General features: G+C 36.2%; 1 protein-coding gene across 2 annotated transcripts in view; it reads right to left on the reverse strand.

The window, feature by feature from the left end:
• The window catches only part of LOC100790427 (uncharacterized), an 18,003-nt gene extending 9,210 nt beyond the window's left edge, over window positions 1-8,793 (reverse strand). The window contains exons 1-11 of one of the 2 annotated variants that reach the window (XM_006579535.4): window positions 8,632-8,793; window positions 8,269-8,479; window positions 8,033-8,124; window positions 7,770-7,886; window positions 7,343-7,489; window positions 6,800-7,180; window positions 6,561-6,715; window positions 6,048-6,169; window positions 5,875-5,966; window positions 5,541-5,784; window positions 5,023-5,080 (exon numbers count right to left, since the gene is read on the reverse strand). In XM_006579535.4, coding sequence (XP_006579598.1) covers window positions 5,023-5,080; window positions 5,541-5,784; window positions 5,875-5,966; window positions 6,048-6,169; window positions 6,561-6,715; window positions 6,800-7,180; window positions 7,343-7,489; window positions 7,770-7,886; window positions 8,033-8,124; window positions 8,269-8,479; window positions 8,632-8,718 — 1,706 coding nt within the window. In that variant the 5' untranslated portion in view covers window positions 8,719-8,793. Of the gene's footprint in view, window positions 1-5,022; window positions 5,081-5,540; window positions 5,785-5,874; window positions 5,967-6,047; window positions 6,170-6,560; window positions 7,181-7,342; window positions 7,490-7,769; window positions 7,887-8,032; window positions 8,125-8,268; window positions 8,480-8,631 lie in introns of both variants that reach the window. The other variant, XM_006579534.4, reaches the window with a different exon arrangement.
• Between the last annotated feature and the right edge of the window lie 1,746 nt (window positions 8,794-10,539).

Raw genomic sequence — 10,539 nt, forward strand, 5'->3', positions numbered from 1 at the left:
CAAACAACATTTCTTCTTGATGGAGTTAGGAGGGTCAGAGATGGTGCTAGGAATGGATTGGTTGGCTAGCTTAGGCAATATTGAAGCTAATTTTGGAAATTTGTGCCTAAGGTGGGAGGCTGAAGGGAAGAAGTATAGCATTCAAGGTGACCCAACTATGTGTAATAGGCAATCATCTTGGAAGGCTATGATGAAGGCTCTAGCTGATGCAGGGGTAGGCTTTTACATACAGTCTATGGAGGCAGAGTTGGAAGAAGTAAGGGAAGCAGAAGGGTTCAATCAGTGGCAGCAGATACTGGGAGAATTTGCAGCAGTTTTTGACATGCCAACAGGTTTACCACCCATCAGAGAGCATGATCATCCTATAATGCTCAAACCTGGGGCTGTCATTCCTAATATCAGGCCTTATAGATATCCCTATTATCAGAAAAATGAGATTGAGAAGATTGTGAAGGAAATGATGCAAGCTGGAATAATAAGGCACAGTACCAGTCCTTATTCAAGTCCAGTTTTATTGGTTAAAAAGAAGGATGGAGGATGGAGATTCTGCACTGACTACAGAGCTCTCAACAAGGTGACAATTCCCAACAAATTCCCTATACCAGTAATTGATGAATTATTAGATGAATTAGGGGGCTCAGTTATTTTTCCCAAACTTGATTTGAAATCTGGCTATCATCAAATTAGAATGAAGGAGGAAGATATTGCTAAAACTGCCTTCAGGACCCATGAGGGCCATTATGAGTACTTAGTTATGCCATTTGGCTTAACTAATGCTCCTTCAACATTCCAGGCTCTAATGAATGAAGTGTTGAGACCATATCTGAGGAGGTTTGTGTTGGTATTTTTTGATGACATCCTTATTTACAGCAAGAGTGAAGAAGAACACAAGTTGCATTTGAGGGAAATACTGCAAGTGTTGAGAAGGAATCAGTTATATGCTAACAAGAAGAAGTGTTCCTTTGCCCAGAAGGAAGTGGAATATCTTGGCCATCTGATATCTGATAAGGGGGTGTCAGCTGACCCCAAGAAGATAGAAGACATGCTCAAATGGCCACACCCTAAGGAACTCAAGGGCTTGAGAGGATTCTTAGGATTGACTGGGTACTACAGGAAATTTGTAAAGAATTACAGTAAAATAGCGTGGCCACTCACCCAGTTACTGAAGAAGGATAGTTTCTTGTGGAATGATGAAGCTCAACAAGCATTTGACCAATTGAAACAAGCAATGACTACTGTTCCTGTGCTAGCTATGCCAGATTTTGACAAGGAGTTTGTGATAGAAACTGATGCTTCAGGGAAGGGTATAGGTGCAGTACTTATGCAAGAAGGAAGACCAGTGACATACATGAGCCAAACCTTATCTGACAGGGCTCAAGGTAAATCTGTTTATGAGAGAGAATTAATGGCAATTGTCATAGCCATTCAGAAATGGAGGCCATATTTGTTAGGGAGACATTTTCAAGTGCATACAGACCAGAAAAGCTTGAAATTTCTCACTGAGCAAAGAGTCATGGGGGAAGATCAACAAAAGTGGATTGCTAAATTAATAGGGTATGATTTTGAAGTTAAGTACAAACCCGGAAAGGAGAACAATGCAGCTGATGCATTGTCAAGACAAATGACTTATGCCACTATCACCACTGTGCAATGTGAAGTATGGGAGGGTCTGGAAGATGAAGTGCAGAATGATGAGAAGCTGAAGGTTCTGGTGCAAGCCTTAGTTGGTGATCCTCTCAGTCACCCAGGGTACCAGTTGAAGGGAGGGAGGTTGTATCATGAAGGAAGAGTAGTGATTCCCAAGAATTCACCCAGAATTGCTTGGTTGTTACATGAATTCCATGCTACTGCTGTGGGAGGTCATTCTGGGTACCTCAAAACTTATAAAAAAATTTCTGGATTAGTCTATTGGGAAGGCATGAGAAAGCAGATCAAGGAGTATGTACAGGCCTGTGAGGTGTGTCAGCAGAATAAGTACCAGACATTGAAACCTGGAGGGTTACTCCAACCCCTGCCAATCCCTAAACAAATATGGGCTGACATCTCAATGGATTTCATAGGTGGGCTACCTAAGGTGCAAGGTACTGATACCATTATGGTGGTGGTGGACAGGTTAACTAAATATGCTCATTTTTTACCTGTTAGTCACCCTTACACAGCTAAGGATATAGCTAGTTTATTCATTAAAGAAATAGTCAGATTACATGGATTTCCTACTTCCATAGTTTCTGACAGGGACAAGGTCTTTCTTAGTAATTTCTGGTCAGAATTGTTTAAGCAGGCAGGCACTAAATTGAAGTATAGTAGTGCATATCACCCTCAGTCTGATGGACAAACGGAGGTGGTGAATAGGTGCGTGGAAACTTACTTGAGGTGTTTAACTGGAAGGCAACCAAAGCAGTGGCCTAAGTGGTTAGCCTGGGCAGAATATTGGTACAATACCAACTACCATGCTTCACTCAAAACTACTCCATTTGAGGCACTATACGGGAGAGAGCCACCTATGCTAGTCAAGGGTGATGTCAGTCTATCTGCAGTGGAAGAGGTTAACAAACTCACAGCTGAGAGGAATGCGATGTTAAAGGAAATGCAGGAACAACTATTGAGGGCACAAGATGTTATGAGAACTCAAGCTAATAAGCACAGAAGGGAGGTTGTTTATCAGATCGGTGACATGGTATATCTGAAAATTCAACCTTACAAGTTGAAGAAACTAGCAAACAGGTTCAATCAAAAATTGAGCCCAAGATACTATGGCCCTTATGAAGTAGAGCAAAAGATAGGTGAAGTAGCATATAAATTGAAGTTGCCAGCTGACAGCAGAGTCCATCCAGTGTTTCATGCTTCATTGTTGAAGAAAGCTCTAGCACCTAATGTTGAGCCTCAGCCCTTACCAGCTTGCATGAATGAAAACTGGCAATTAGAGCCTGAGCCAGAGGAAGCTTTAGACACAAGGAAGAATGAACAGGGAGTAGTGGAAGTCTTGGTGAAATGGAAAGACCTTCCAGACTTTGAAAATTCCTGGGAGCCAGTGGAAAAGCTCAGATCAGAATTTCCTGGATTTCTTCTTGAGGGCAAGAAGAGTTTTGAAGGCGGGGGAATTGATAAGCAACAGATAGTATACACGAGGAAACATGGTAAGGGAAGTGTAGGGGATCATCCCACTAGAGGAGTAACTAACTTAGTGGGGAATGTGTGATGGGACAGGTGGCAGAGAGAGAAAGGAGGGCTGTAACGTTATATGCTGAGGGAATAATCAGTAGTGGGGGGCATGTATGGATTCAGTTAGAAACTGCATGGGAGTTTTCTAAGCAGCTCGAAATGCTTAGCCTGTTTTCTGCATTTTTCATTTCCATTGTCCATCCATTGTAATTCACAAGTTAGATCCCATTTGAACTCTAACTTGATTTACATCAATAATATCTCCCATTTTCATCTTAAAATTGTTATTTTACTGTTTTATTACTTCTGGATATCAGATTGAGTCCTATCACATATAAGTGCTTAAAAATAAAATTATCCAAAAATAAAGGCATATTTATAATTCATGATTGAAAAGTAAGTCTTAAAAAACAGAACTGTGAGAGATTGAGCAGTAGCACAGAGGGTGAATAAAAAAGGTGAGAGACCTACAATCTGCAACAGAAGTGTGAACAGCAGACAGATTAGAGATGGTATCATTGAGATCAAGAAGCAGGGGACACTGGAGCCTGGAGACCAGAGGGTGCCAGAGAAAGCCAGAAGTGGCTGGAGAATGAGATGCCACAGGAAATCAGTGGGTTAGAGCTCCGAAGTTGGACTCAGACAAGATGAACAAAGGCATGCTTCAAACCTGAATAACGGTTGGAGACAAACAAAGGAAGGCTTTTGATTTTTTGAAAATGTTGGGGAAATGACGAAAATACGAGAATTAGGGTTGAAAAAATCAGACAAAAATGGGGCTTTACCTTCCACGATGTAATAAGGATGAGAATAGAAGCGATTTTGGCTGTGAATCACAACTTGACAGGCACAATATAAAACCACTGAGTGTAGCAGCCTCTAGCCACATTGCCATAATTCACTGAAACAGCTACTATGCTATTACAACAATGCGCAATTGTAAACTAGGGTTTAGAGTTGGTGAAAATGAAGAAATGTTAAGAGACCAATGGAAATTAGGGATGGAAGTTACATTAAATGGTTCAGAAAACAACAGAGAATATGGCCGAATGAAATAGAAAAGACTAGCAGACTTGGAAACTGAAGTGAAAAAAAATAACGAAGTTGCTTAAGAAAAATTAGCAGATTGTGAAAATACAATACTTTTTATCTCCACTTTCTTGTTCCTTGTTTCATTTGTATGAGGTCCAAACAAGATAAGACAGTTAATTTCTAATACCTTATTTTCATCATACCAATTTTATTTCCCATCAGAGGTCATGGGTTCAAATCCTGAAAGTAGCCATTCCACTTTCAGGGGTAAGGCTATGTACACCTTCCCTCCCCAAATCCCCTTATGTGGGGCCTCGTGCACCGAGTTGCCCAATTTTTTGCTTCTTTCCCACCACATTTTCACCCAAACATGGGTTTAAGTTGCAACCTAGAATGCGAAGAACAGGAGAGCAAGAGATATACACAGAAAGAAAATGTGAAATAGGCAGTTATCAGCTTGTAGCACCATCCCTAACTTAACAACTAAAGGATCTATAGTAGTTTCAATTTTTGTACCCCAGTGCAATCACCATAAAGTAATTCTCCTCTCTCATTCTTGTTCAAATCTCCCAAAAGTGGTATAATCATTACATTTTCAATTAAATAGAAATTGCCATGTCATAATGTACAGTTATGCTTCGGTTTTGACATATAAAGGTCCATTCATTACACTACTTGTCTTACATAAAAAGTTGGGCCTGCATAGGTAGGTAGGTATTCATGATAACTAGGGCTCTATAGTTCATCTGACATGCAAAATAAAGTATAAAGCAATGTGTATCAATGAGAAAAACAAACTATTCAGAAAAGGTTTTAACAAATCCATACCTTGGAGATGTCTGATATACGCCACAAGAAGATGAACAGCTAAATTTCACCCTATCACCTGAATGATTATATATAGAAAATACAAACAGCTTCAGCTGAAAGTACAAAGCACATGCTCTGACACAATATGATGATGCAAATATTTAAAATTTAAAAATTAAGATTCATAATATCATAAATAGGAATAAGTTTCAAGATTTACGATATCTAGAACTCTAGATATATGTCATCTGTACCAAAATGAAATGAAAAGCAAATGAAATTGATATATGACAAAAGCACCCATCTCATTTCCTTTTTTATTATTAAAATTGGCTTAAAAGTTAAAAACTGGCTCAACCTCTGCATGGTATTTATTTATTTCACATATTCTAAATGGACGTGTCCTGGTGGCTGAAAAAAATTAACTTATATTAAGCACACGTGTTATATACATGCCCAACACGTGAACACCGGACCACAAGCCACGCTTGATGTAAAACCAAAGCAAAGGGGAAGAAATCTAGAAGAGCACACACCTAATTTGAATGAGCAACTTTTAGCTGTCCCAGAGGTGGATGGCGTGTTATCGGTTTCCAACTTAGGTTGAGACTCAAAGCCATATGATGTAGGTGCATTTGAAGGGCTAGGTGTCTCTGTTTCGCTAGCTAATGGATCCATGATCCTAGCCATGTCTTCTGTAGGACTTAGTTTAGTGCAGCGGAAGGATTTTTCAGCATTAAGTCCATCTTTGAGTAGCTCAGCTTCCTTGGAAGATAAACCCTATCATAACACAGCAAATGAAGATTCTTGTCAGAGTTTTAAGCAAAAAATACTTCAAGAAATCAGTCCATAAAGGAAGTCTTATCTTACACCCAAAAGCAAATGACTATCAAATATGAGCAGCTTAGCTCCAAAGTATTTTGCAAGTGCTTTTACCAACATCTCCTGATATATTTCAGACCCTGCAACCAGACAAAATTGGCAATTAAGGGAACAAATACTTACAGAAAAAGACGGAAAGCAGTAATATAATACTCACACACCTGCAGGTCCAGAGAGTAGAATACGAGGGTTTATGGTTGTAAGATCTGCAGTAAACTTTTCATGTTCTTTATGCATGAGGTGCATAAAGCAAGCAGCCACCAGGACATTTTTTGTATTCTCACTACAAAAAGACATGAATACAAACATAAATAAAGAACAAATTAAAAGTCCATTAAATAAAAGAGTATCAAGAATAACTTCAAGTCACATAAAGAATAGTCTTAATATCATTTAAAATTAAAAAAATCAAAGGAACCTAAGTAAATAATTTAAATTAAATGTCAAAAATTATGTCCTAGGTTCCTAACATACTAAATACATTGATATTTCAAGAAAGCAACATGAAAAGTGAAAGCTAATAACAAATTTGAAATCATCATTTATAAAAGCAGCACCAATGACTGACACATGGGATAGATTCAATTATTAAAAAGATAGGTTGCCAGATGAAATGTATTTTTGGGGACTTTTATGCAACATCATAGTAGATATAAAACAGAAGAAAAGTATACCTTAAATAGTAAGGGAAGTTGTCAAAAGAAACATCTATTTCTTTTCCATCCAGTATCGCAGCATTTACATCTTCTTTAAACACTGCACAGCGCACAGATGTACCCAAAGTCGATGCAGCCTGCATATCCAGTGTCCCATTTCTTTCTTCCAATACCTGTTTACAGATACTTTTGCTCAATTTCAGTTTACAACTAGGTCGTGCTAAGTTCCTTAAGAAAGGCCTTAGGAAATCATTCACCCCATAGATTTTAGCATTGCCTGCCTCTGCACCAGCATCTGGATTGCAATCCATTGTTGAATTATTATCACTTGTTTGAACATCTGCTGCTTTATCACTCCGCACATTTGGAGTTGATTCTGAGCCATCAAGCTCAGTTTCTGTACAATTATGATGAACAGTACGACTAGAGACATCGGTACCCTGGTGAGGTTTACTGGAGGTCTGAGATGGAGATTTCCATCTTGTAAGGTCCTGTCTGTTGGAAAGAGAAGCCAAAATAGAGGCCCCATCCACAGCTGAGGGGTCTCCACTTCTCCTTTCAAGTGGCAGAAATTTCCCAATACCACTTTGAGCTTCTGCACCCCTAACAGCAACCTCGGTATTTAGTTGCTGGAAAATCTAAGTTAAAACTTAATTAAGAAAAATAACCCACATAAATATACGTTTAAAATAAAACACCTTGAGAAAAATGAAGCAGATGATAATTGACAAATTCTATAACTGATACTTCTCATTTGAAAAAGAAAAAAGAACATTCAACTGAACAAATGAAAAGGATACATAAGAATGATTTCCAAGCACACCAAAAACCACTTCATCACCCGAGGTAAGTACACAGCTGGTATTCCTCTTGACATGCGTCCCATTTACTAGCACAGATCCTTTGCTACCCATACTTTCTAGCACAGCTACAGCACTCCCATCGCCCTGATCATTTCCAGAAACAACAGTAATCAAACTGCATATGCATATCGTACCGTATTCACCAACTAAAAACAAAAGACCAGAAAAAGCCATCCAAGAACACAATTCCAGAAAAGCTTTTATAGTGATTACTGTATATGAAAAACTTTGCATAGTAGAAACTGGGTAAAATGATCCACTACCAAGTGCATACTTTTGATCATAAAAAAAGAGCCTAACCACCCAGAATCTAATCCATGATCCAAAGTTTCATGAAGTAAACTTATATAGTCTTAAAATGTACCTGTGTATGTTTGATCCTGCATAAATTCCCACTTATAGTTTGATCATTCAGTGGAAAGTTGCAACCTCTATTAGAACCAATCGTGAAATTGGGTGTGCAAATAGCAACATTAGGATTCTGCAGCAGTAACACAAATTCCAAGTTAAAAAGTTGTGAATTAAACAAAAACACCACGCGCTTCACGTGGAGTTGACACTCAAAAGTGTGAACAGTGACTACTACAATCGCCACTTTTCTGATTCACTTCACTCGAACGAATTTACCTGTGCAGACTGCGACAAGAACCTGCACCACGGCGCACCTTCGATATTCGGATTTTGTTTCTGATAATTAATCCACGAAGAGAACGACGGACCTGCAAAGTAAACGACACAAAAGTATAAAAAAAAATTGTCCGAATCAAATTCACAACACAAGTAGCGATACCGAAACTAAAAAAATAAAAAATACAACAACAAAAAACGAACATATTTGAAGAAAAAAAGATCAGAGTGCTTACATGCGGCATCAGCAATCGGCGCCGTGACAGGCACAGCCGGCGTAGCGTCACCCTTGCCGGAGCTCACTCCATCGTCGGCAACCGCGCCGGCGATCTGAGCTTCGCCGGAGCCACATTCTCCGGGATCAAGCACGGGCTCCGGAGTAGATAAGTCCTTGGAATTTTCCGCCGGCGTCGGCACCGGTTTCTCCGACGAACCGCCATTGTCGACCTTAAAAAAATCGGAACAAATCGAAACGCGTCAATCGCAGAAAGAGACGCTAAGTGACGGCTCCGACGCCGGAAATCTCCGAAACCGAAACGCTCGGAACAAAGTGAATCGAAAATAAGAAGGGAAAGGGGAAAGGGAAGAGGAAGAAGAACCTTTTGGCGCTTCGGCGAAGGAGGTTTATCTTCCGAGGAGGAAGATCTTTTGGCAGAGACAGATCCACTGCGTCTCGTCGAAACCATGCTCCGTTTGTTCTTCTCCCTTCTGTTACTTCCTTTTCTCCTCTTAAGGAGGAGGGGATATCAATGATTTAACGAAATAACAGTACCTTGTAATAACTTTGTTATGATTATTATTATTATTATTAGTTAAAATTACAAATTTGATCCCGTTTTATTTCCTATTTAATCAAATCAAGTCATGTTAATTCTCAGCTCTCACAATTGGACTTTGATTATTATAAAAGATGATTGACATTTGCCATATTCATTTTGATTGCATGTATATTTGGATAATTCCTTTATAATGTCCAATTATATGTTTTATGGTTTAATTAAATACGAGCATAAAATTGATTCATAATTTTAATAAGAGACAAAATCTGAAATTAGAAGGAACACAAAAATATAATTTTACCTTATTATTATTATTATTATTATTATTATTATTATTATTATTATTATTATTTACTCTTTTAAATGGTGTGTCTCTCGCGATATGTGTCTTTGGACAAAATTAATTTTATTTTTTATTAAAATTTATTTTAAAAATAATATCATTTATATTTAGATATTTTTATTATAAAATTAAATTAAAAATAAAAATATTATAAAATTTTTAATTTAACGTATAAATTATTTAAAAATATTTTAACTTAAATTCAATTATAAATTCATAATTAATTTTAAATTCTTCTTTAATATAAAATCAAATATTTAAAAATATATTTAAAATTAATTCTCAATCTCAAAACCAATTTTTAAACTACCCAAATTAATCAAACATGTATGTAAAGTTAGTATTTTGGCATTTGATGGTTGTGCAGTTTAGGCAAGTACGTGCAGTGTTCGTCATTGTGATTATAATACGCTTTTTTATAATAAAAAAATACGAAATTAATTCGATAGAAATTTGTACCTTTACTAGTTGGCGTGATTTCCATGAAACTTTTATTTGTCTTTTATTATTATTATGTTCAACCACAACAAATACAACTAGTATAATATTCTTGCGAACAGACTTTATTCATATTTTAAAATTATCTGTGTATACATCTAAAACAATTTATTATTATACTATTATACATGTTTTAAAATGACATATTTTTAAGCTTAAAATGATTATTTTAAATATAATTTAAAAACTAAATAGTATTAATGTAAAAAGATGGAAGTGGAAAAAAGTAATATTAATGTAAGAACTAATCCTTCTCAAATAATTTTAATGTAATTTATTATACATATAACAATATTTACATTAGTTTCAACAAATGAGTTGTCATTGTTGTTTTGAAATATTAAGAATCTTTAAAACTTTACAAATTTAGAATGTCATAATGATTTGGATAGTTATTTAATTTGTTCATTATCCTTAACTAAGTAGTTTTTTAAAAATATAGAGAGAGATACTACGCGTATTTAGGATAGTTTACTGGTTGGATTGGTTAAAGTTTAGAATGAAATCAAATTAAAACCGATCATATTTAATTTATTTGGTTGGAATTGGATTTTAATAAAAAAAATTCACGTCCAATCCAAATTTAATGTCTTCTTTGTTAAGAAAAGAAGTCTGAAGTCTTGTAATGTTTCTAGTCATATAAGAAAGAATATATTTATTGGAATAAAAAGAATATATTTCAAAATAATATATAATAAAAATGATCATATATAAATTTCTGATTAAATAATAAAATGAAATTAGTAGATCGATTATAAATAAAATTTGAATATAATCATTACACAAATAAATATTTACTGTTATACTTGTATATTTGTGATGTTATTTAATGGTAGTAAAAATAAATGTAAATACAAAAAAGGAAAATATATAAAAAAAAAAAACAT

The sequence above is a fragment of the Glycine max genome, chromosome 5 (assembly GCF_000004515.6).
Source record: "Glycine max cultivar Williams 82 chromosome 5, Glycine_max_v4.0, whole genome shotgun sequence".
NCBI lineage: Eukaryota > Viridiplantae > Streptophyta > Magnoliopsida > Fabales > Fabaceae > Glycine > Glycine max.